The sequence below is a fragment of the Dreissena polymorpha genome, chromosome 15, assembly GCF_020536995.1.
Source record: "Dreissena polymorpha isolate Duluth1 chromosome 15, UMN_Dpol_1.0, whole genome shotgun sequence".
In the NCBI taxonomy this organism is placed as follows: domain Eukaryota; kingdom Metazoa; phylum Mollusca; class Bivalvia; order Myida; family Dreissenidae; genus Dreissena; species Dreissena polymorpha.
This window is the reverse complement of record NC_068369.1, coordinates 4,212,394-4,240,236: the sequence shown is the minus strand read 5'-3', so window position 1 is coordinate 4,240,236 and position 27,843 is coordinate 4,212,394. Positions and strand designations below refer to the sequence as shown.

Below are 27,843 nucleotides of genomic sequence, written 5' to 3'. Positions count from 1 at the left end.
ACAACATCATATCCAATTGCAATATCATTTGATTCTATACAATATATCAGTGTGACGAAACCTCCACTGCCTTCCTTCATAAAATTAGTGTGACGAAACTGCATTGTGAAACCTCCATCACCCTGACATATCAAGTTATTAATTCTTGTATTCCAGCAATATTTATAGTTATATCGCATTTCATTTATTAAGAAATCATCTTACAAACTTTATCGAACGGAAACATCTGTACTGTTTTATTTGTTGGGATGATATTATAATGAATCAAACAAATCAGCTCTATCCCCATACTGGCAATTCAAGTCTGACAGGACACGAGGTCCGACAACTTTTAAAATGTATCGAACCTCACCAGCTTTTACCGGACATTGTTCTTTGTTAACAAACCATATAAAATACATTTGATATGGTTTAATTTCATCATTATGACGTTCACATTATTTAACAATTCTAAATACAATTAAATAACAACTAAATTCAAACCTGTTAATTTAAAACATCTAGCTAAACTTTCAATTAACCATGAAAATGCTTTGTGATTGTTTATACATAACAAGTTATTTTAGACAGCAATATAAATTAAAAAAAAATCAAAGTTTTACATCTTGTTCTTTTTTTTCGGACACGAGGACCGCCAGTTTCGGTAATAATACCGGACAATTTCGATGTAAAAAAAACACAGCTTCTACTGAAACAACGAGTTGATTTATACAAATATCATGTGTCTGCTCTGCACACCAATTACAGCTGACCTATCAGTTGCTGCAATGTATATTGACACATTATCGCCTGTAACTGATTCATGTGTTTGATCTCCCATCCGTGCTGATGAATTTAATCTCGACTTAATATATTTAAATAACTAATTTCTATTTCAACTTATTTATCTATCAAGTCGCTTTCTATTGTTTTACCCTAGGTTGTTACTATTTTACATCCAAAATCTTCCATCCCAGATCTTTTGGATTCTCAAGCTTCCTCTCCTTACTATATTCTATTATTAATGTTTGAAGGATCCATTAAGATTATTTGAAGCAGTTACTGAAAGCACATGGGTATTTCTGACTTATGTCTTCCCATTTGCAGTTATATTTAAATTTACACATTTGTCGCATTTGATCAAGTAGTTTCGCCATGTCGGACATTGTTGCATATTAAACGGGACATGCATTAATACATGAAGCAGTTAATTTTACCTACAAAACCCATCGAATATTCATATTAAATTATATTTAAATACTTGTTGATAAACAAGCATTATTCAATAAACTATTATAACCTACCGAATCTGTGCATTTTTGTGATCAATAATTAAACCAACCTTTGCCCATGTAGTTATATATTAACAAGAAATATCTTTAAAAAGATATACGGCGTTGATTGTGGTCGATGTTTATGAACGATCAAAAGTTATCTCTATGAGATAAAAAGAAGCGGATGCCTTTTTTGTGCGCAGTTCTTAGCTACATCATAAGCAAATCAATTACGGGGTGTTGCGCCAGATTTCGTGGCTTATTTTGCTTTATGTGATATTATTACTCAGATATCTATATTTACAGAATAGAAAAACACAAGAAACATGAAAATAAACGAGTGCAAATAGGTCAGCCGGCAATACTCGAATCTTATTTAATTGCATAATTATAGTATAGCGAATTATTGTGCTCATGCTTAATAAACTGGTCTAAATGGATAAATATTTCTTATTAATTTTATAAAAATTGGTCCTTATCATGCAAATATGAAACCATATCAAAAATCGATGATTGACATACCACAATAATATCGCCGAATATCTTTATTTAGTATCTTTCTGATCAAAACAGACTTCAAGTGCACAAAGTTTACGAGACGGCGTTTATATAAAGATTTCTGCAACTGACCGCAAACTGACCTTGATACCTTGCGGATTGGAATGCAATGCATTACAGTCACTACGTTATTGTCAGTAAGACCGGTGTAACACAATGATCGCAACCCCTTCTGCGAACTCCGGTGATGAACTGTATATAAACTCTGACTTTCACAAGTGGCCGCGCATTGACCCGAACCTCGCGGGTTGAAATGCAATGCAAGTACTAAATATGACAACATAGCCTTTAGTATAAACGCTTTTGCGCTGGTAATTCTCTGAAAATAAAAGGTGAACGCACAAACTGTATTTATGTCGAAAATTGATTGTAAAACTGTTCTATCTATTGAGCCTTTTAATTAGAGATAAAATTGTTTCATGCTGTAAAACAGTGTTACAAAGACGCGGATATGTTTCCAATGTTCTGGTGTTATACTCAAATCAGCCAATGGAATAAATGAAGTGTATTCATTCGTACCTAGCCGCGGGAAATTTTATTTGAGTATTATTGGACACTTACAAAGTTCAAGTCAGGGTGAAAAGCTGGCTTAATACAGCTTACGCCGAAAAATACTACCGGTAATCAAATGGCGAGCTCTAAATTTTATTTTCATCCAGGTAAAATGCAAGATATCAACAGCAACCATAATAACGGATTGAGCTGATATCTGATGAGATTCCGTTTACGTTACGACAGTTGTTATGTCTTGATTTCAATATTAACTATCAACATTCCTATTTCACGAAATTTCTTCACTGAATTATTGTTGCAAATTACTTACGATGACCTGAAAACAATTTTTTGTTTCTATAAATGATATTTGTTCAAAATCCTGACTTATTTACGTTTTTAGAAACACTCAGATGACTCGTTTTTATAATACGATCTACCGGTTATCCTTGAATGCCATGTAGTTTGGTTTATTTATTCGCTTTTGTCGACACCCAGTTTTGAATAAACTTGCCGTCGTATTTATTGGGCCACCCTATTTATTGTGTTGTCGTAGGTGGTAATGAAAAGGTCAATGGGCGGTAAAAACACGATTGAAGGACAAACGGCACCCTGACAATCGGCACCCAGTGTTTTTTTGCAGAGGCGGGCAAACGGCACCCAGTGAATTTGTTTAGGCGGACAAACGGCACCCGGTAAATTTGTTGAGGCAGACAAACGGCACCCGGTTAGTTTGTCGACCCGGACAATCGGCACCCGATTAAATTCAAACGAGTTGCTTGTGAGCACGTAATCTTAATAAGACTGAGCGGGGATTAAAACAGAGTAACAAGAAGCGCTTGTACCATCCACTTTGATTATTCGACAGCAGGTCGTAAAAATTCTTATGAACTTAAGGTGGAGAAACAACTATTGTCCCCAGCTGTCAATTTTCTGTATGTAATGGTTTGTAACCGTTAATCGGTTAATATGACAATTTTGACATAAAATATTCGCATTTTTGCATTTTAATTAATAATTTAAGTATTTGTATTCTTGAATCAAAAAAATAATTTATAAACGAACTGAATGTTTACTTGAAAATAAAGATGTATGAAGTATAGAATATACGTATATTGATAAATCCTATTGGCATTTTGACTCGCGAAGTTTTGCAATTCATTGTTTATTTTCCCGTTCCTGTGGCTGTGGTCGTGTAGAAAGTTGTTGTTACGAAATGACAGTTGCGTAAATAGATTTTATCATGAATAAAGAAAGCGCAAATAGCACCCCGAAAAGAACCACGATTTTTCGATACAATCGCACCACGAATGATTTACTGACACATTCTGAGATCGAACACTTAAATGACAGTAATGGCAATGGATTAAAGGCAGTCAGCTCTGTGACTGGAGCAATTAACAGTTTCTTCAGATTGTCCTCCCCCCCTCTGTCAGATGAGTGAGTATTTCCATACAACTTAACAATTTCCAAAAAATTCTCCGTTTCTTTTCAGCAGACTGACAGATTTCTAGTCTTATTTATAAGACACGCAAAGAATGTAGAGATATTTTTTATATGGGCTAAATTCTTTGGATTGTCTTATTGGGGAAAAGTTCAATATGTGTTGGACACCAGAAAGTTAAAGTTTACATCAATTTGCGTTAAATTGCATTTCAAAATAACATGACTAACTCATAATGTTTTAGCTCAGAAGTCCATTTTTATCTCAAATATCTTCGAATTGAAGTTAGAAAGGCATAAATTCTTCAGTTAAAATTCTGCTTAAATCGCAAAGCAATTGCTCACCTGTCGCCATGTCATGAAACTGATTTAAATATGAATCAATCAGAAAAAGGAATTACAGTGTAACATGTACGCGTAATTTTATATAACATGAGCATTTAACACCGACTTTTACCTAAGTAGATCTAGAATGCTCATCTTTGTCGATTTAATAAGCATATTTTCAAAACAGATATGGTGCAGTTTTTATTCACTCTTCTAAGTTTCAGCAACATTTTATGAGTGTCTTTTTCACACCTCTCTGTCTGTGTTGTTTTATGTGTTACAGGTCGATAATTGAATCACTTATAAATAAAATGTATAAATGCTTGAAATGATTTTGTTTTACTTAACATCACTTATTTATACAGTTCAGGTCCGTCTGTCAAGTTCATCGTATTCGTAGATGTACGTAGGCGTAGGCAGACATATACAGTGTCAGGGAAACTAACATCTATATTTATCTTCACCTGTCCACCTGTCCACTCTCCTTTGTTATGCTAATTCCCCTCTAGCGCTGACCAATCGTAGGTATATAACATCAATTGTTGATGCTATGCCTTGTTGATGTTGTATATGCACGATGAACGGCATTCTTGATATTCATTAAATGTATAGTATTTAAATATATATTTGCAGGTAAATTGCTTTAGTAACATTGTTTTATGTTTATGTATGTTTTTAGCCATTTTCATATTGTCCAGGAGAGTGGACAGGTGAAGATAAATATAGATGTTAGTTTACCTGATACTGTATATGTCTACCTACGCCTACGTACATCTACGAATACGATGAACTTGACGGACGGACCTGAACTGTATAAATTAGGTGATGTAAAGTAAAACAAAATCATTTCAAGCATTTATACATTTTATTTATAAATGATTCAATTATCGACCTGTAACATATGTACTTACATTATACGTTACATAGGACGGTATACTGTACGATCTGTATCACTATTATTTATGTACTGTATAAAAATAAAAGATGTTATTTATTTCAGAACTTTTTAATTGTCATTTTAGAAAAAAACCAAGGGGTAATAAATCCAGAAAAGTATAATAACATCGGTTTACTATATAACGCGCTGCACCACAACAGACAAACACAAACTGTATTTTATACCGTTTATTCTTCCACATGCTTAACATTGAGGCTGTGTTATCGATTTATATCTACACAGCAAGTAAATCAAGAGATTTTGAAAATTTGAATAGTGGTTTGATATAATTTGCTCAGGCATGCAAAATTCAAAGTGTCATTACATAATTTTTATGGAACATTATCGAGAAATGAATTATCTGCACAGGTATGTAAATATTATTGCAATCCGTTGATATTAAGTGTTTGATATCGGGGCTTGAATATTGGGCACAAAATCCTTGCGCAACAATATAGGCAAAGAAGGAAAAATGTCCAACACATTTTGAATGACTGCCCCATTATACGCTCCGAATATTACCAATATAAAAAAAGTACCTTAATATTTGAGAGCGTCAACAAGTTGGACTAACAAATTTCCTGCGAAATAACTAGCCAGTCAATCATTCCCTTACACGGTTTTAATATAAAAAAACAACATAGACATAAGAAAAAGTATTGGGGTTCCTCATTGAAATAAGGATATGTCATTATGTTTTAATTAATAACTTCATAAAAAGGTCAAAAGCTTAACAAAATACTTCAGGCCAGGATTCATATTGTAAACATAAGACAAGATACTTAGCCTTATACTGTTGTTGAAAAATATTCCAGTGCAAATAATGCTGGCCAATTTTATAAACCCATGTTAGTATCTTTCAAATGCTTACAATCGCTATGGCATGTAACTTTGAAAGGATCGTAAATTGGTCAGCTCTGTTTGTAGCAGCATGTTGGTGAAATCTTTTAAAAGTTAGCTCATTCTGGAAGTTATTTTGCTGTCAATTGCTATTGTCGTCATTTGGGACAATTTTTTTTTATAGTGTCAACATTTTTAAAAATTGTTCTTTTCAAAATCCTATGCAAAAATCTGCTTCAAGTTGAATGCGAGTGACAAAATGCAATATAACAAAATATAAGTGGCCAGTGTTTGACAGGTATATAAATTGATGAAATTTTCCATTTGTGCTAAATACCAGTATCAATGTTTTTTTCTCATAATTAAATTAGATCTTAATGCACTTTGAAGAGTTTTTTAAACCGTTTTTCCCCTACTGTATATTAAATCCATCATTGTTTTATCCATTTGTTTAGCTGTTTGGACTACATGATGATCGCAGGATCAGTGGGCAGAGTTATCAGCCCGAGGTGTCATGCCAAATATGCAACTGACATGCTGAAAATACTTACATTTAGATTTTAACCCACAATCTGTAATCTGAAGTTACCAGCAATTACTTTTATTTCACATGAGGAAAATACTTTAAGACCAGCTTATTTTAAATAAAAAGAAAATACCTTTGGACAAATACACGTTGAACCAAATGTGAATTAATTTATGCATAATCTGTTTATGCTGATAATCCCTGATATCGTACAACTACCAAAGTGTTTCAGTGCCATTTTGAAAATTATCCCATAAAATGTACTGTTTTTCAGACCCAAATCAAGGTCGTTTGAATCTCTGAACACAGTAGGCAGTGAAGGTCATCTTTTAATTCATCAACATGAAGAGCACATTTTGAACAAACGGTAAGATATAGTACCATTATTGTATAAGTTTCTTATATATTTGTATTTTGTTTTTATGAGGCATTTGTTTTTCATTTGTTATTCATTTTACAAATAAGAGTTAGAGAAAACAATCTCACCGTATAGATCAAATAGATGAAATTGATTAAACCTTTGAGTTTATATGGGACAGTTTTAGGTCTGTTTTTAAATATTTGGCTTGATATTGTGTATTTTAAGACGCCAGTCAATAGCCAGACACAAAGTAATACATGTTTTTAGGTCAGAAATAATTAAAGAAACAACAAGACTAAATGGATGATAACATAATAAGTTTCTTAACAAAGACTGTACATGCATGTATAAATGTGAGCCAGTCTCTGTATAAACCAGGCTAAATGCATGTGTGTTAAGTGTCATTGCCAATAAGCCTGTGCAGTTAGCACAGGCCAATCTGAAACTAGAAATGGCGCGGCAGAGGCCGACGCGAATCCCCACGCCGCATGTTTGACCCAAGGGCGCCCCAGGGTTGATCATGGGGCCATGCATAGTTGAGATTGACTGTATTGTCATAAGAGAAGTTCAGTATCAATTAGAAGTGAATGGGTGTAAAAATAAAGAAGTTATAGTAAAAGGCAATTTTGGGAGGGTGTGGCCTATGTGGGCGGGGTGCCCCAGGGTTGGTAATGGGGCCATGCATAGTTGAGATTGACCGTATTGTCATAAGAGAGGTTCAGTATCAATTTGAAGTGAATCAGTGTATTAATGAAGAAATTATAGTAAAAGGCAATTTTGGGCGGGTGTGGTCTATGTGGGCGTGGCGCCCCAGGGTTGGCAACGGGGCCATGCATAGTTGAGTTTGACCGTTTTGTCATAAGAGAGGTTCAGTATCAATTTGAAGTGAATCAGTGTAGAAATGAAGAAGTTAATGTAAAATAACCTAAATTTTTTTTATAGTAAATGGATTTTTTTGGTGGGTGTGGCCTATGTGGGCGGGCGCCCCAGGGTTGGGATTGGGGCCATGCATAGTTGAGATTGACCCTAATGTCATAACAAAAGTTCAGTATCAATTTGAAGTGAATCCGTGTAGAAATGAAAAAATTATAGTAAATGGAAATTTTTGGTGGGTGTGGCCTATGTGGGCGGGGCGCCCCAGGGTTGGGAATGGGGCCATGCATGGTTGAGATTGACCGTATTGTCATAGGTGAGGTCCAGTATCAATTTGAAGTGAATCGGTGTAGAAATAAAGAAGTAAATGTAAAATAACCTAAAAAAATGAGTGATAATTTCTGACGCGGCCCCACCCCAACCCCTATAACTTTTGACCCAGGGGTCAGATCAAAATTCCAAATAGTGCACCGTCGCACATATGCTCATAGCTACCATGTGTGTAAATTTCAAGGTTCTAGTGCTTTTAGTGTAGGAGGAGATAGTGGCCAGGACGGACGGACAGACGGACGGACAGACGGACGGACAGACGGACGGACGGACGGCGGAGATCACCACAATATCCCCACCTTTTTTTCAAAAAGCGTGGGGATAACAAAAAATTCCGCTAAGGTTACATTTTCGTTTAAAAGAGACTTTCTGTAAACAAAGAATTCCATACAAGCTTGAAGTGCAGACTCAGATAAGCCTGTACTGACTGCGCAGGCTAATCTGGGAGGACACTTTCCTCACAAGACTGCACAGGCTAATCTGGGAGGACACTTTCCTCACATGAATCAAGCACAGTTTTCCCAGATACCTTCTCAATTGATCATGTACATAATTAGCTTCTTAAATATTTTCAATCCAAGCAGCAGTGGCAACATGCATAGCCAATCCAAAGGAGACTCTGAAGACTTGAGCAAAACCTCTCAATCTGTAAGTAATGACTCCCCAACTATTTGCTTCACAAATCACGAACACTCGCCAAATGTGACATTCAGTGTGTTTGGCGATGATTCGAGCGTGACCGACTCCATCGCGAGCACGAGTAGTGGCATGCAGAGAGGTGCCGTCCGCAGATCCACAGGTAGCCTAGACTTGGGAGAGAAGAGCTTTGAAAATTCCCTGAACCACATTCTGAACAAATGCTCTGCGACCTCACTAGAAGTTGTTTCTGATATAAAGGATGAAGCGAAGAAAGCTGTGCACAAAAAGAAGAATACTCCTTGGTACACGGTAAGTGTCAACTGACATAATTGCTTTTATTCTGAAGTTATAATACAGCAAGAAAGTGATTAGCATTTAGTTGAGATATAGAGCCAATATTAAAACCATATCATTATAATAATCAAGCTTATCACTTTCATGCTGTTATAACTGGAAAATGAGCATCATTTTAACAATTAATACAAGTAATGAAATGTATAAAAACGGCGAAAAATACCTGTCTTGGCATGGGCGTTGCCATCTTGATTGTCACATGATTGCCGTCTCTGTTTTATGGATTGTGAAGTTGAAAACACAGCCAGTTTCAGTTGCAAATACTGTTAATGCATATCACAAGGATAAGCCTTATTCATTTGTAGTACTGGCTAATGTCTAAGGCATGGATGTTCACATATAATGTTACCAACCAGTTTCTTAACAAATGCATAATTAAGGATGCTGCATGTGCAGGAGATGTAGACATGTTTCGCAAATATGTTGTATTGTAGTCATGTTTGTGTTTAGTTTAAAAAATAAAATAAAAGTCAATTATTTTGAAGAAACGGGCACAATTCAGTTTTCAAAGGCTCAGTCTGTTACAGTCTGCAGTGCTCCAGCTAGGCCTAAATCGAAGGGCACCGCGCCCTGCCCTCCCGAACCTCCGCCCTGCCCCCTCGAAGTCCCGCCCTGCCCCCCCCCCCCTCTTAAAAAAAAAAAAAAATATTGTTTTTTTTTTTTTTTTTTTACATATGATAATTCATAAATCTCTTATTTCATTGTCATTATTTTAATCCTCATTGTAGACATTATATTTTAATAATTTAATAATAATGGGAATAATACAATTATTTATAACATATAAATTAACATGCAATAGGAAGCATTCCAGAAACACCCGCGCCCTCGAACGTGCCCTTTTCACAAAATTCTGCGCTTCGAAAGTGCCCTTTTCACAAAATTCTGCGCGTCGAAAGTGCCCTTTTGACAAAAAAGCCCCCCTGCCCTTTTTAAATCCTAGCTGGATCCTAGCTGGAGCACTGCAGTCTGTCACACATTTTTGTCCCCTACCGGTTTCACCGGACGGGACCTATGGTTTGCGTTCTGTCTGTCAGTTTGTCAGTCAGTCAGTCAGTCAGTCAGTCACACTTTTCTGGATCCTGCGATAACTTTTAAAGTTCTTAATATTTTTTCATGAAACTTAAAACATGGATAGAAGGCAATATGGGCATTATGTACGTCATTTCATTTTGTTCCTACATCAAAAATTGTGGTTGCTATGGCAACAAATAGACTAGAAATACTACTGAAAATGGTGATTTTCTGGATCCTGCGATAACTTTAAAAGTTCTTTATAGTTTTTCATGAAACTTAAAACATGGATGGATGGCAATATGGACATTATGCACGTCATTTCATTGTGTTCCTACGTCAAAAATTCTGGTTGCTATAGCAACAAATAAAAAAAAAATGACAATGGTGGAATTTCTGACTATGGTGGAGCCGGTAGGGGACAATATTGCTTAACAATAGTCTTGTTTTATTATGGAAGATAAATAAACTCGTTTTGATCTTGTTAATGATGCATGCTTTGCATAACATCATTCTTAACGTCATTAAACCTTTTTACTTTTTTATCACTTAAATTATCGGTTGGTGCTATGTAAGTGTAAAATAATCCTTCGAAACAGTGTACATAATTATGTGTGACTCAAAATTACCATTTAATGTACATAGTATGATAAATCAGGCCATCGATTTGTATATAGTATTGATTAGTAACTGTTTCATGCAAGGCATATGTTCTTGGCAGAGTTCTGACATTTCCGTATTAGATACATGTGTCTCGTTTTGAGAAAACTGGGCATAATGCATGTGAGTAAAGTGTCGTCCCAGATTAGCCTGTGCAGTCCGCACAAGCTAATCAGGGACAACACTTTCCGCCTAAATTTGATTTTTGCTAAGAAGAGACTTCATTTAAACGAAAAAAGTCATAAAAGCGGAAAGTGTCGTCCCTGATTAGCCTGTGCAGACTGCACAGGCTAATTTGGGACGACACTTTACGCACATGCATTAAGCCCAGTTTTCTCAGAACACGACTCATATGTGCTTGACGTTTACAGCAGATGCTGAGTCCCACATACAAGACTCGCAGTGAAGATTTCAAGAAGCAGTTCAAAGACATTCCTTCAGAAGAGAGGCTCATTGTTGGTGAGTGGAATCCTTTCCATAAAAACCCATGGATGAAAATTTGGGCTCTTATCTGTCGAAAAAAGTTGATTTTGGGCTTTGATGTCTTGAAATCTAGTGTTCTTTTGTTGATGGAAAAACAACAGTGACAGTTAGCTTCTAAGCAGAAACATGACAGTATTTATTCTGCAACCGGCAATGTTCTAGAATACTGCAATTGTTAATATTACATGCATCAATTATTACATGTGATAGTATTCATTATGGCAGAAATAAACAAAGCATGTATTTATAATGGCTTTTCTGTCCTACACATTGTGTGCCCATAACATTTTACTGAATGGCAGAGGGGGTTTAGTTTAAACCTATTTATTTTAGCTCGATTGCATTGAAAGCCTAAGGCTTATTTGAAACACTCAAGTCCGTTTCCTGGGACTAGAACCAGTACTTGGTGTCTTTGAGAGAGATCTAAAGAACGATCCCATGTTGGGGATCGAACCCATGACCTCCCGGTCGCTAGGCGGACACCATATCCACTATGCCACAGCGATCAGAGAGCGTTTGAAAGACCATTTTTTTCAGGACAACCTTACATTATCAGGAGTGTAATTTTTCCTCCTTTCAACTGATTTCCTTCCTTTCAATGTCAAATTTATTTTACAAATAGTTATTAGATTTGCTGGATCTATAAAAAATGAAGAGTTTAACTAAATCCTGTAAGGGGGTTAGGGCATTTTCCTTACCTTTGGTGGTTCTTAAATCGCACTCCTGATTGTCAAAGTAATATAAAGGTTTTTAATAAGTACAAGATACCATCGGTTAAGGTCTATATAATGCTTCATGTTATCTGTCTCTTTAGTTTTAAGATTATAGTTACACGTCAGTTTAGAACAAAGTTTTGTGAATTCAGTGCTCCAGCCAGGCCTAAACATCTTGGCACATAATCCTACAAGATCCCACTCTAACCTGTGGACCCCCAACATGCTGTTTTTATGATCTGCTCTAATAATTATTAAGCACATTTTATTATACCCCCACAAACGAAGTTTAGGGGGTATATAGGAGTGAGCTTGTCGGTCGGTCTGTCCGTCGGTCCGTATAAAGTGTCCACTCTCTAATTCAAGTTGTTTTCATCCGATCTTCACCAAACTTGGTCAGACATTGTGTCTGGATGATGTCTAGGTCAAGTTGGAATATGTGTCATGTCGGGTCAAAAACTAGGTCACGGGGTCACTTAGTGTGTTTTAAACATTGAGCATGGTGTCCGCTCTCTAATTCAAGTTGTTTTCATCTGAGCTGTACCATACTTGGTCAGAAGTTGTATCTAGATGATCTAAAGGCCAAGTTCAAACATGGCCATGACAGATCAAAAACTAGGTCACGTGTCACTTAGTACGTTTTAAACATTCAGCATAGTGTCCGCTCTCTAATTGAAGTAGTTATCATCTGATCTTCACCACACTTGGTCAGAAGTTGTATCTAGATGATGTGTAGGTCAAGTTCGAACATGGGACATCCGGATCAAAAACTAGGTCAGGGGGTCACTTAATGCGTTTTAAACATTGAGCATGGTGTTCGCTTTTTTGTTAAGACAACATGCAAAATATTCTGTGTAAATGCGGCATGTGGGGGTATTCGTCACTTCTGTGACGAAGCTCTAGTTTGAACTTTCAAACAATTATCTTAATTTTTATAGTGGGTTTTAGATTTATTAATAATTGAAACAGTGGTTTGCTAACTTGATTTTTATATATTTGATTGATGAACCATATTTCTTTGTATACTACCGGTAATCCTTTTTATGTCCCCCACTATAGTAGTGGGGGACATATTGTTTTTGCCCTGTCTGTTGGTCTGTTGGTCTGTCTGTCTGTTTGCGCCAACTTTAACATTTTGCAATAACTTTTGCTATATTGAAGATAGCAACTTCATATTTGGCATGCATGTGTATCTCATGAAGCTGCACATTTTGAGTGGTGAAAGGTCAAGGTCATCCTTCAAGGTCAGAGGTCAAATATATGTGGCCAAAATCGCTCATTTTATGAATACTTTTGCAATATTGAAGATAGCAACTTGATATTTGGCATGCATGTGTATCTCATGGAGCTGCACATTTTGAGTGGTGAAAGGTCAAGGTCAAGGTCATCCTTCAAGGTCAGAGGTCAATTATATGTTGCCAAAATCGCTCATTTTATGAATACTTTTGCAATATTGAAGATAGCAACTTGTTATTTGGCATGCATGTGCATCTCATGGAGCTGTTCATTTTGAGTGGTAAAAGGTCAAGGTCATCCTTCAAGGTCAGAGGTCAAATATATGTGGCCCAAATCGCTTATTTTATGAATACTTTTGCAATATTGAAGATAGCAACTTGATATTTGGCATGCATGTGTATCTCATGGAGCCACACATTTTGAGTGGTGAAAGGTCAAGGTCAAGGTCATCCTTCACAAGGTCAAGGTCATCCTACAATGTCAAACATCATATAGGGGGACATTGTGTTTCACAAACGCATCTTGTTAATCTTATTATGTAAGCATTTAAATAGATTTCCTATACTTAGTGACCAGTGCAACAGATAGGATTTGCAAAGGGCAGGGGGGGCTATTTTGTCAAAAGGGCACTTTTGACGCGCAGAATTTTGTCAAAAGGGCACTTTTGACGCGCAGAATTTTGTCAAAAAGGCACTTTTGACGCGCAGAATTTTGTCAAGAGGGCATTTTTGAGCATGTGGGCTATGCTGTCTTCTAAAAGACGCCAGTTACCAAGTCCAAACATTCCGTGTTATTCTTTTATTTTACATATGTTAAGACATGTATGTGGTAAATTACTGAAACATACAACAGGGTTTTCATTAGGATTCTTTGTAGCAGGCTTTTGAGTTATTTGAGGAGGCCAACCTGCTAGGGTAGTCCGGGGGCATGCCTCCCCGGAAATGTTTTGAAATAAAGGTGCCAAATCGTGGCTTCTGAGCGATTTTTGGCACATATTTTACATGATTTTCCTCAGTTAAAATAGAGGATATTAATGTGAATTGTTAAGTCCTCAGGTTACATCAACTCTCAGGGGTGTCAATGTCCCAAATTTGAAATCCTGAAAATAAAATCTGGGTGCCGATAGGGCCCACGGCGGGTTCAGGGCACACCCTGGACAGGGGTTCAGGGGGCCAGAGGCCCCCGGAAGCACCTGCAATTTAGCTTATTTGAAACAAAGAAATCTCTTCTCCTGAGCTTTAAGACACCTGTATTTTTAAGAGATTCAAAACAGAAAAAAAAATACTTTGGCTAGCAAATATCACAATCTATTTCTTTAAATTTTCATGTAGATGCATGGGTCTGAGGTGGAATGTCCCCGTCGGGGGCGAAGGGCCCGGGCCCTAGCTTAATGTATAATTTCTGTGCAGTACATAACATGTATTCTTTACAGTATTAATGAAAATCTGACTTAAACAAACACTGGAAATTTTAACATTTTAATAAGTTGTAACTTCCAATAATGACAATGACATTTCAAAATATATAACTAAATCAATTTATATGACTAGTCCACAAGTAGTTATTGCAAATAAGAAGAAACAGTACAAACTGTAAACATCTTTATCACCTGTCAAACAAAAACATTCAATATAATTAACCTCTACTTAACACGATCCCATTTTATCAAGAGTATGTGACTAGCAATTCAAATAATATTACCAAAGGAGTAAGTTACCTTAAGAAAAATAAAGGCTGATAAACATCACAATAATTAAAACAATAATACTGAAGTATTTTATGGGCAAATACCTGAACATACAAGTAATACTGTGTTAAGAGTACACAATGACTGTCTTTTTCTGAAATAATTGATTATTCAGTTTATAAAGATTGTGTGCCTGTTGACATGAGAATAATTGTTTTTATTTGATTAACGTAGGCATTTTTTTGGAAAAAAATCGGGCATAGGTTGCCCCAGCTGATGCAATCTTAGGATTTAAATATTTTGCTGAGGACGCTTCTTTGGGCCATTTTTTTCAAATACAAATTTGGACATAGCTTAACATTGCAGTGCCATTCAATATATTTAGCATTTAAGGCATTTAAGTCCGTCCTTTATGATGAAAAAATCAGGAGAGTTTGGGGCTCGAGAGTTTCATTTATCCTAATGAAAGACTCACCCTCCTGTAAAATGTGGTAACACATAAATCCACTTTCCGCTCGGAGGATCAAAACTCCGCGGAGAAACCAAACATCAACGAAATCTGTCGAAAACCGAATAAAAAACGAAACGTAAGTGTAGCAGGAAAGTGCATTTATCCGGAGGTGCCGGTAAATGATAAACGTTAACAAAACTGGAACAAGATAACTTCAACAGCGAACTATCGTTCTTACTCGAAACACAAACGAAAAAGTCGTTTATTTTTCTTTTTTTTTGACATATCCAATTGTTGACTTTGTCACAGTTTGTGACCTTGAATCAAAGCCGTACAGTCCCGTTACCCGCTCCGCGATTTGACAATTATATCGATACGACCAATGAGGAAGCAGTTAACATATATCGGTTAAGGTTGTTTACTTCCGTTTCAAACAGTTAGTATATTAACGAATACTAAATATCTCGTCATCGTCGTGAAAATTTGCCGATGTTTTTTTAAAAATTTTCTTTCCAAATTTGAGCCGGCCTTAATAACATTTGAGGCGGTCAAATCGGCCGCCGGCCGCCTCCTAATGAAAACCCTGATACAAAGAAAAAGAAACAATCTTGGCATACAACAATTATTTTCCAGTATGCACAGAATACTTCATAAACAAGTTAACAAACTCTTTCTACGACCCACATATCAATCCAAAATACAACATTAATTTCAACATTCTTTTAGGAAATATGATTTTAATCTAAAAGAATTTAAATACAAAAATGTTATAATACAGTCCATTCTCGTTTTCTCAAAGTCGGCGGGAACAAGAAAAAATATCGAGATAACGAGAGTTCGAGATATCCGATTTGGTGTTTTCAAAGAAACAAATGAAACAAAAATTTACCTTGTTTTTAACATCTAAATACCTGCTAAGTGGATCAACTAAAGCCTTCACCGTGTGGCATAATACTCTCTACCTGATATATACGTGTTTTTACGATGCACGATTAATTTTGCTATTTAAATGCTTAAAATGACATTTTAAGTATTACAGAATAGCATGAACACATGCGGTTATAATTTTTCTAACCTGTCGAGTAAACATCCGGTAATGTTGCTATTTAAAGTAATGATGCAATTGACGTCCAATCAAGACGAGGGTTTTCCATCTGAACATGATTAAATCAAGTTCCGGAATTCTGAACTGTACATGAAGATTTTGTAGTTTGAAATGCAAAGTTCAATCGATTATTAGCCATGATAATGACTGTTGGAGTTCAAGGATAGAACAACATTCTGCAAATTTGCGACAATTTATTTACGCAAAAATAAAACTCAATGCATTTTGGAATGTTGTTTGTAAAAACCATTAGTCTTTCGGCCTTACGGCAGGCTGTGTATTAATTGCAGTCAATTGATGTTAAAGTGACAGTTCAAGTGACAGGCCTTACTCAAGTGTTAATGGTTAACGACATTTCACACGTATGATCATTGATGCAGTTAACGGATCAACTTCCTACCTCACAGTATCGGGCTTTAGCATCAAGATGAATGAGAGATTTAAACCAAAAATGTCTTAACATAACATGCCGATTGTTATTGCCGGAACTGAAAAATAACCAACAAGAAACTGATGTTCGAAGTCGCCTATGAGAATGGGGGCAGCACATGGGGGTATCTGGACTGCTCCCTGTTGCATATTAATTTATATGTTATTAATAATTGTTAGAATATATTATCCCCATTATAATTAAACCATTCAAATAAAAGGTCTACAATGAGGAATAAGTTTATGTAATAAAAGATGGACTGCTCCCTGTTGCATTTTAATTTATATGTTATTAAAAATTGTTAGAATATATTATTCCCATTATAATTAAACCATTCAAATAAAAGGTCTACAATGAGGAATAAGTTTATTACTATGTAATAAAAGATTTATGAATAATAATAATTTTTTTTTATAAATTAAAGGGCATGGCGGTACCTCGAAAGGGCAGGGTGGGGCGCCTTTCCATTTAGGCCGAGCTGTAGCACTCCGTATGATGCTATACCTATGTGTGTAGTATTCGATAACATGTTATGTTTTGACATTCATGTTTCTGTCTTGGTAAAATTATATTGAGAAAGTTTAAGTCTTGTTTGGTTAATGTTTAAATCTTGGGTAAGTTTAAGTTTGGCTAGCCCGCTGCAAACCGCTGCAAACCCTCAATTCTTAAAATTGACTGTTCCAGGGTGCTTGTCCCAGTTTAAAAAATGAAATGTGTATAGTTGGTGTTGTGTCATACAAGTAACGGATAAGAACAAGAATTTCTATCCTGATACAGTTTCTTTAGTTTCATTGTTAGCTACATTGTATATTCAATGGAAATACATGTTACATCACATAACACATCCCAAATATTCCACAGGGATAAACTGACCGCGCATGATCATGTGCAATTCTGACACCTTGCTCTTTTCAAATTCTAGCTGGGGCACAGCTGTTTATTTTTCCAGGTATTATGAAATTGACAAATTTGGAAAAAAGTTTCTAACATGGAATGGATTCATAAAGCAGTACACAAATAACCGTACTAAGATGATGATTAGGCTATGATTTACATAAAATATATATTTCATGGATTCACATTGGAATATTAAGCAGGACCCTGCTGTCTGTAGGAAAAATAAATGAACGTTTCGCATAAATTCTTTCTTCAAGCAAACGCATCAAAATGCTAAAAAGGTATTGAAACTGGTAGAAAAATAATTCTTCTGTAAATTTTTCATAATACTTGTTAAGTATGCTGAAGCCTGATGCCTATGGAGGTTATTTGTGTTTGAATGTTTACTTCACACAGTGTATAGTGTTTTTGTCCCCTACCGGTGAAACCAGAAGGGACTTCTGGTTTGCGCTCTGTCTGTTGGTCAGTCAGTCTGTCACACTCTTCTGGATCCTGTAATAACTTTAAAAATTCTTCATATTTTTTCATGAAACTTGAAACATGGACAGATGGCAATATGGAGATTATGCATGTCATTTCATTTTGTTCCTACATCAAGAATTCTGGTTGCTATGGCAACAAATAGACTAGAAATATTGCAGAAAATGGTGGATCCTGTAATAACTTTAAAAGTTCTTCATATTGTTTCATTAAACTTGAAACATGGATTATTGGCAATATAGAGATTATGCATGTCATTTCATTTTGTTCCTACGTCAATTATTCTGGTTGCTATGGCAACAAATAGACTAGAAATATTGCTGAAAATGGTGGAGTTTCACGGGTAGGGGACCATATTGCTTGGCAATTGTCTTGTTTTTTAAAGAGTTTATTAAGATAACAATGTTATGTAATACTTGTCACAACTTATGAACCAGAAACAGACATACTGTTATTGAAGGTGGTTTACTTATAACTGTGTGAGAGCCTTTATTGGGTTTGTATTGGAGAAACAATGTATGCCACACATGTAAATTGCTTGAAAAGATTGTTTATTAGTTCCGTTTCCCAGCACCTGAATGATTTTAAGAATATTGCTTAAAAATTGAAACCGACCGATATTTATTAGTGTTAAGACCTATAAGTCTTTCCATGTTGCTAGATTAAATGGTGTATTTTGATCACTTGTACTTTCTCAGCACACTGACCTATAAACACTTTAAAGCCTTATATTTTATTGTAATATAATGTATGTATTGTTTGCAATCTTAGTAACTCGATATTGTATAATGCTAAGATAAGAGCAATCACTCATCGTTGTAATTTACAATAAGGTCAATATTCAGCTACTTAAGTTTTCAATTAGTTGTTTTGATAGCTAGAATATTTTCTGCATGATGATGCAGTAATGAATACATGCTACTACTTGTTCATTTAAAGTAGTTTGCATGATTTCATTATTCTTTTGTAGTGTAACCCTTTCCCAATGAAAATGGCTATGTGCAAACAGCACAAAACCAGAACTCGCAGGCTGTTCAGTTTTTTTGCTGTTTAATGCTCATCAGTATCTAAGGGTTGTAATTGAAGCCTTTTAAACTTGAAATTAGTAAGAAAGGTCTTTAATTAAATGTAACTTTCTAAGGGACTATACATGCGTGAAAATACATATCTAAGTGGTAAAGGGTTAATCATTGATCATCTGAACATTTAACATATATGTGTATGTTCTGGGTATACACACAGGTTACAACCAACATTTATGTTACTTGTTTTATGCGATCAAAAAGCTGGACTTTACCAATTAAGTGAAACACTTAAACATCAAATGCATGGTCTTAATGCACTCTATATGCAACTTTTGATTGTTGTTCTGAACACTGCCTTGGAAGAAGTTGTTGTAAACATAAACATATGGGATTTGCTATACACACATTTTAGTGATAAAATCATAAGCACTTGCCCAACCATTCAACATGTAGGTTCCTTTGAATGTAAGTAAGAATATATAAATGGAATGTTTATGGCTAAGAAGGGGCTCAATTTTCTGGACTCATTCTGCATCTTTTACCTATAAGGTATTACTTAGATGTAGTTAGAAAATTATGAAGCTAAAGATATTACAAGGGCTGGATCCAGTGCATACTAACAAACGATTTTGGTGTTCTTATGTTATTAACTCTTTCAGTGCTGGAACCGAATTTTTAAGGCCTTTGCAAACAGTTTGGATCCAGATGAGACGACACAGAATGTGGCGTCTTATCAGGATCCAAACTGTTTGCTTTTCTGATAGTATTATTTGAAAAAAAAATCGAAGAAAATAATAATTTTAGAAAGTCAGCATACATCATTTTAGCAGACCACAAATTTCCCAGCATGCAAAGGGTTAAGAATTGTTGTTTATTGTAGATTACTCGTGTGCCCTACAGAAGGAGATACTAGTCCATGGTCGGATGTTCCTAACACAGAATTGCATCTGTTTCTATGCCAACATATTTCGATGGGAGACAGTTGTGAGTATCTCAGAAATGGAATCCAGTTTAATCTTTCAGGTTTCAATGGTTTATTTTAAGTCCCACTAGATGTTGTTAGAGTAGTATTTATCAGCTAAGCTTTCCTTTCCATTTTGCTTGATCTTAATTGATCTTGATTGTTCAATGCTATGAAACGTTTTCACACAAAAATAGATTATTTTTGTCCCCTTTAATTTTGAGGGAATGGCCCCCTACTAAGAACTGCAAAATGCAATGGTGACAAAAAGTATATTAGATAATTTTGTTTGTAAAACAACAATGCTATTGTTTCTGTTTAAAAGGTATCATACACAATTATGTGTTGCTAGAATAAGACACCATTTTTAGAATTAACTGTGTTTTTAAACAATTTATTATATGCAGTTTTGCCTGTGGTACTTGTTTATTTTGGCAAAATGTATGTAAAATTAGACACTTTCATATATAGACGCATCATTGAAATTGATTTTACTTCAATGCATGAACACAGTCTAAAAATACAGTTAAAATGATAAAATATATAGTCATTGTTAATGAACAAGTCATGAAAAAGTACTTATTATAATAAAAATATGGACAGATTATTATCTCCCCCCTCCCACACCAAAAAAAAACAACATTCAAAACATTCAATGAACAATTTCAAAAATGATGTCCATTATAAGTTTGATGTCTTATTCCAAAGTGACAAAATAAAGTGTTCTATTATGAATTTCATTTAGACTTATTTATATCTATTGGACATCTATAAGACTGCCATTCCCTCCTGTACATGTAGCTCTGTGTGACGCAAATGTCACTGATATATCAGGGAGCAGATGCTCATGTACAGGAGACTAGCTCTTTCAGTGCTGGAACCGAATTTTGAAGGCCTTTGCAAACAGTTTGGATCCAGATGAGACGCCACAGAACGTGGCGTCTCATCAGGATCCAAACTGTTTGCTATTCTGATAGTATTCTTTCAAAAAAATCAAATAAAATGCTAATTTTAGAAATTCAGCAGACGACATTTTAGCAGATGATAAATTTCCCAGCATGCAAAGGGATATAACAAATCAATGTCTCTGTGCACTTCTGTTGTAACTGCTGCAAAAAAAATATAAATATACAGCTGTACCTTTCAAACGTTACATGTCTTTGTATCAGCTGGTGTATCAGAATTAGGGATGAAAGAATATTGATTCTCATGTAATTCTTCTTGTATTGTTTACATGCATGTACTTGACATCAAATTGTTGATATTGTTCAGGATATTATTAATTGACGTGGTACATTGTATTGTTCAGGGAATTATTAATTGACATTATACAATTGGACAAGGATCTCACTAGTTAGCAAGTCGGATAATTACAGCCTGAATCCCTCCAATTAATCTCAAATATAAGCCAATATGGAAAAAAAACATGACCAATACCAGATTGAACCAATCATAACAGTTGAATTGTCTGATTTGAGTGGGAAAAAATTGGGTCGTTGGTAAAAAATTAAGGTTTTTCAGGTTATACATAATAGATAAAGGAACTAAGCTCTAACTTTATTCTGATATAGTTTTTCAACTTGAAATGCATACAAATAATTTTCTTGTTTTTATACGCTTTGCTTTATTGGGTAAGGTCAAACATCAGGTTAAAAATTTCATAAAAGTGAGATGTTGTCAAAAAACATATGTCCAAGCTCTTTTTAATTGACTAGACACACAATTCGATTTATATAAAACCTTGTTTACAACACAGCTCAACATAATCAAAACAGAAAACAAATCCCTGAGACTTCTTAAAGTAACTCACAGGCTGTTCAGGTTTGCTGCTGTTTGCTGCTCATCAGTACTTTAGGGTTGGAAATGAAGCCTTTAAAACTTGAATCTATAAAGAAAGGTTTATATTATGTCCCCCACCCACTATAGTGGGGGACATATTGTCTTTGCCCTGTCTGTTGGTGTGTTTGTTTGCCCCAACTTTAACATTTGACATAATTTTTGCAATATTGAAGATAGCAACTTCATATTTGGCATGCATGTGTATCTTATGGAGCTGCACATTTTGAGTGGTGAAAGGTCAAGGTCATCCTTCAAGGTCAAAGATCAAACATATTGGTCAAAATTGCTCATTTAATGTTCACTTTTGCAATATTAAAGATGGCAACTTGATATTTAGGATGCATGTGTAACTCATGGAACTGCACATTTTTAGTGTTAAAAGGTCAAAGTCATCCTTCAAGGTCAAAGGTCAAATATATGGGGACATAGTGTTTCACAAACACATCGCTTGTTTGACTATGAATTTCAAATGGACTACAAACAGGTCAAAATGCGCATCTAAAGGTTAAAGGGGTTAATCCACACTTTCCAGGTGACAATACCACTACGAGAGGTGACTGCAATTACTAAGGAGAAGACTGCCCGAGTGATCCCCAATGCAGTGCAGGTGAGCACTGACCGGGACCGGTACTTCTTCACATCGTTCACGGCCCGTGACAAGACCTTCATGATGCTGTTCAGGATGTGGCAGAATGTGCTACTGGATCAGGTACTTTATTTTTGGTATATATTTTTTCTAAAAATAATTAGTTTTTATGTTGGTATTTAAAATCAATATCAAGGAATAATTATCATGTTATAGGAATGATTGCCCTTTGTTGTCGTTTTTATGCCCTCAAATGAGGGCATATAGTGATCGGACCGTCCGTCTGTCCATCTGTCCATCCTTCTGTCACACTTTGCGTTTAGGTTTTGCGATCAGGTTTCAAAAAATGCTCATAACTTCTATGTCCCTTCACATAGCAATTTGATATTTGGCATGCATTTGTATCTCATGGAGCTGCGCATTTTGAATTGTGAAATGTCAAGGTCAAGGTCATCCTTCAAGGTCAAAGGTAAAAAAACATGTATCAAAGCAGTGCAATAGACCCTTTCAGTTACTCGCATTTACTGGTGCAAGAGTTGTGTCCCTTAGCCGGATGTGACATAATAAGATGATACAATATACGCCAGAGAGAAAATTATACAGTGTCGCTGATAATATCAACGTATATATATGCTTAAATTGCACAAATATTTCATTTTTAGCTCGACTATTATATATGAAATATATATAGTGGAGCTATCCTACTCACATCGGCGTCGGCGTTTCCGTTTCCGTTAGTGTGCAAATGTTAAATTTTTCGTACTACCCCAATTATTTTCATTGTCCCTTGACATATTGCTTTCATATTTTGCATGCTTGTTTACCAACATTACCCCAACCTATAAACAAGAGCACACAACTGTATCAAGCATTTTGACAGAATTATGGCCCCTTTTATACATATACTTAGATAATTGAACATTTTGCTTAAATTGCCATAACTTCTTTATTTATGATCAGATTTTATTAATACTTTGACAAAACAACACTTACCTGAATACCACAATGGATTCCACCCCCCAACCCAGAATCCCTGCCCCCCCCACCCCCCCCCAATTTTTATTTTTTCCTTTTTTTATTTTTTGAAAGATCTATATATCTTATTCCCCCCTCTAAACCCCCCTTCCCCCCTACCCCCCCAATTTTTTATATATTTTTCTTCCTTTTTATTTTTTAAAGATCGTCTAATAAATGACCACACCCCACATTATACCCCCCTCTCAACCCCCCCTACCCCCCCCCAATTTTTTTTTTTGTTTTTTTCGAAAGATCGTCGAATTAATTTTTGAATATGAACAATTTTCCCATCATGGCTTACGTTATACTGTCAAGCACTCGAATAGTCGAGCGCGCTGTCCTCTGACAGCTCTTGTTTAATTATATTGACGCCTTTTAAAGCTATCGCTTTTCGCATATCTCATTTTAGTACGTTGAAGCGTAAAAATACATTAAACATTCCATTCAATAACCCTGTGTGTCGCAAGACAAATCCCGTACTGTTACCACTAAACTTTAAACGTTAATATTTTATGAAAATGCCAAATATTGAAAAGGCGCAGAACGTTTATGTGTTAATGGTATTGATCATTGGCATATGATTTGAGTGCTTTTTTACCACTTGGGAACATGACCATTGAAAATGGGAATTGAAGTGACCTTACCTGCAAAATTAAGACTCCACTCGCTGGTTGGCAAAAAGAGGTGGAATTCATAAAAGCCCATAAAGGGAAGGTTGACAAAATCATTGCATTTAATGATAGTCATGCAAAATATCAAATAAAATTTTAATAATTATGTCTGAATAAAACATTTGCATGCGAGGAAATGCATTTTTTAAACAATTATATTGTTGTTATTATTTGTTTTTACTAAAAACGAACTCGGGATTAGAACACAATGTAAGAGCTTGGTATGTAGTTACTACAAAAATCTCCATACTTGGCACTTCGGGACCATTTTTTGGTTAAAAAAATCTCATAAATTGAACTTATTTCAGAATAAATTAAATTTAACGAAGGAAAACAAATAATGATAAAAACAAACAACAAACAGATCTAGATCGGTATACGGACATTTGCCGGTTCGGACATCTGCCCCTTCATGAAATCAGAACTAAATGGACAACTGCCCCTTCACACGAATTCTGAAGGTGGACATCTGCCCCTTCACTCAGATTCTCAAGGTGGACATGACCACTATTGATTTTCAGGTCACTAGGTCAAAGATCAAGGTCACAGTGACAAAAAACGTATTCACACAATGGCTGCCACTACAACTGACAGCCCATATGGGGGGCATGCATGTTTTACAAACAGCCCTCGTTAATATTGTCATTCAATGTAAACGAAACGAAAATCCATTCAATGGAAAAGAAAATCACCACAGCATTAGCAAAAATGTATTCCACCTGTTAGGGCTTTGTTTTATAATTGATTTGCACTTTCGATCGCTGATGAAAAATATCACTATCCACGCCACTTTTCCATTTGTATGCTCAAATTATTAATATTGTCATTCAATGGATACGAAACGAAAATTCATTCGATGGAAAAGAAAATGATAAAGTTTAACAACTGTTATGTATTCCACATTTTTAGGGCTTCATTTTACAATTGATTAAATGCACCTCTTACACATTTGATCGCTGATGAACAACAACAAATCCACACCACTTATAATTGTGATCAAATAAATATATGTTTCATTATTTTTGAAACCTCATTTATAACTGGCTTACTATAAGAAAGAATACAGCTTATTTAGTTGTTTTGTTTTGTGGAATTTTGAGTATATAGTCTTCCGATCACGTTCTCCGATAAACAATACCGCTGCTTTATCAGCAGTATAAACCGAATATCAAAATTTCATTACAAAATAATACATTATTTACAATAAGGTATGTATAAACCTTATCGTGCATATGTTCAGTCCATTTACATCGTTGAAAACAACATTTTCTAACAAGATCTCTGTTCTTGTTTACAATCGATACACTCGATTATCATCGCATGACGTCACACATCATTAGATAATTAAAAACCTGCAATAACTGAAAGGGTCTATTGTGCAATTTTGAAACAAGAGATGTTGTTGGGCCCCGTTACAAATGTCAAAAAGTATATTTTTCCCCAATGGCTTGCATAAATTCCCAATTGAAGGCTTCCAAGAAACAATTTTAAGCTTGGCGTTTTCGGAGGTATTGTCATACCCAGCTCATTGTGTCGTCCGCCGGTGTCGTGCTAAAACCTTGACATTTTGCTCTAAATCAAAGTGCTTCCACCTACAACTTTGAAACTTCATATGTAGATGCACCTTGATGAGTTCTACATGCCACACCCATTTTTGGGTCAAAAGTCAAGGTCACTGCGACCTCAGCAGAGCGTTGGCACCCGTTATGCGGTGCTCTTGTGTTTTTTTAACCAGGTTTTCCGAAGGAAAAAACTGGTTATTAGATTGGCGAATGCGGGCGGGCTGGCTGGCGGGCTGGCTGGCGGGCTGGCTGGCTGGCGGGCTGGCGAGCGGAACAAGCTTGTCCGGGCCATAACTATGTCGTTCATTGTCAGATTTTAAAATCATTTGGCACATTTGTTCACCATCATTGGACGGTGTGTCGCGCGAAATAATTTACGTCGATATCTCCAAGGTCAAGGTCACACTTTGAGTTCAAAGGTCAAAAATGGCCATAAATAAGCTTGTCCTGGCCATAACTATGTCATTCATTGTGAGATTTTAAAATCATTTGGCACATTTGTTCACCATCATGGGACGGTGTGTCGCACGAAAGAATCACGTCAATATCTCCAATGTCAAGGTCGCCACGACTAAAAATAGATTTAAAAAAAAAAAAACTTACAAAGGGGGTTAATTTTTTTTGTTCATTTTAAAAGGTCAGTTTGAGTTTTCTCCCTTTATCAGATTTTTTTTCACAATGAAAACCTGGTTTTGTGACAATTTTGTCCCTTGTTTTGGAAATAAAATGCAACCTTAAGTTAATTTCACTTGGTGACATGGATTGAACCGGAGTAAATTCTATATTGAAAATCCTTCTTCTCAGTTTTATAGTATTTGTCTGCAAAAATTCAAATGCACCGATTTCCCAGGATTAGCCAAAACAAAGCTGTTTTTTCAAATCTGAAGGTTCTTGGCCCATTCCCAAAATGGTGAAAAAACCAGCCTTTCATTCTAGGACTTATTCATTTTAAGGGATTAGCAATTTCAATTCTTGTGCTGCTTGACCAGGAGCTTTAAACATGCATCGAATGTCACGTGAACAAATTGTTGATTGATAAGATCACTTTAACGTTTTGCCTTTCACTCTGATACTTTTCAAGGGATCAATTCTTGTTTCTGCTTCTGTACTGATTGTCAAGGGGTTCACACACTGTTGTGGGTACAAACTTAGTATTGATGCAATTGCCTTTACTATTGTTATCTAAATTAGCAGTTTGGCCAAGAAAGTATGATTTCTTACATTATTTGCATGCAAGATAATGTTTCAAGTCTTCGTATGTTAGTGTGATAATTTGAGAAAATTTACCAATGTAGGATTGATGGACTTTTTATAATTTTGGTCAATACCTTATTATTTGGTCTCCTTCTGTACCTTTCAAGGGACCTATATTCATATTAAGTTGATAGACAATTTCTTGACATTGAACTTTTAGAAACCCAGTGATTTAAAGCAAAGTAATACCCTTGATATGAAAATTATATGAGACATTATAATATACTGTAAAACCATTAAATTTTGTGTGGTACCAATTTTCATGATTTTGTTGGTCTGCTGAACAATGAATTCAAGAACCAACAGTTATTTGTACATTTATAATCCGAAATCGGTCATTTCCGAATGTCATATCCAACATTTTCTTTTTTGGATGACATATCGGTTTTCACACGTGTATTTTGGGGACCTTATTACTCAATTGTTACTACAAGGGGAACAATTGCGCTGACAATTGCAAATAATGTCAAAACAACATCGATGGCAATTAGTGAGCGGGGACCCACCTGTGTGCCGCTTTATCCCTCTTATCGAAAATTATCGGCAACATTTTCATGCGTTAGTGCACATTAGCCTCAAGTCTTGCTGTCAAAACAGATTAGCAGATTATGCTTCGTTATTACTGTGGTTATTTTAATTTAAGTTTAATTATAATGTAGATCAGTCTTACCCGAAAATTTAAAATCCACGAAATTACATGTCAACGAATTAGTTGTTTTTTTATTAAACCACGAAAGTTCATACCAACGAATTTCTATACGTTTACAGTATATTGTTAATGAATATAAAAAGTTGAAATTATACAGCATTTGTATCATGAACCAATTCAATTCATTGCA

At 35.5% G+C, this 27,843-nt stretch overlaps 1 protein-coding gene across 2 annotated transcripts in view; it reads left to right on the top strand.

The window, feature by feature from the left end:
- Positions 1 to 3,278: 3,278 nt before the first annotated feature.
- Positions 3,279 to 27,843, top strand: part of LOC127859861 (protein Aster-B-like) — an 86,814-nt gene continuing 62,249 nt past the window's right edge. For both annotated transcript variants that reach the window (XR_008039497.1, XM_052397430.1), the window contains exons 1-6: positions 3,279 to 3,743; positions 6,651 to 6,743; positions 8,525 to 8,888; positions 10,979 to 11,066; positions 19,995 to 20,098; positions 22,447 to 22,623. Coding sequence is in view for 1 of the 2 variants with exons in the window: in XM_052397430.1 (XP_052253390.1) it covers positions 3,547 to 3,743; positions 6,651 to 6,743; positions 8,525 to 8,888; positions 10,979 to 11,066; positions 19,995 to 20,098; positions 22,447 to 22,623 (1,023 nt within the window). In the remaining variant the exon portion in view is untranslated. The remainder of the gene's footprint in view (positions 3,744 to 6,650; positions 6,744 to 8,524; positions 8,889 to 10,978; positions 11,067 to 19,994; positions 20,099 to 22,446; positions 22,624 to 27,843) is intronic.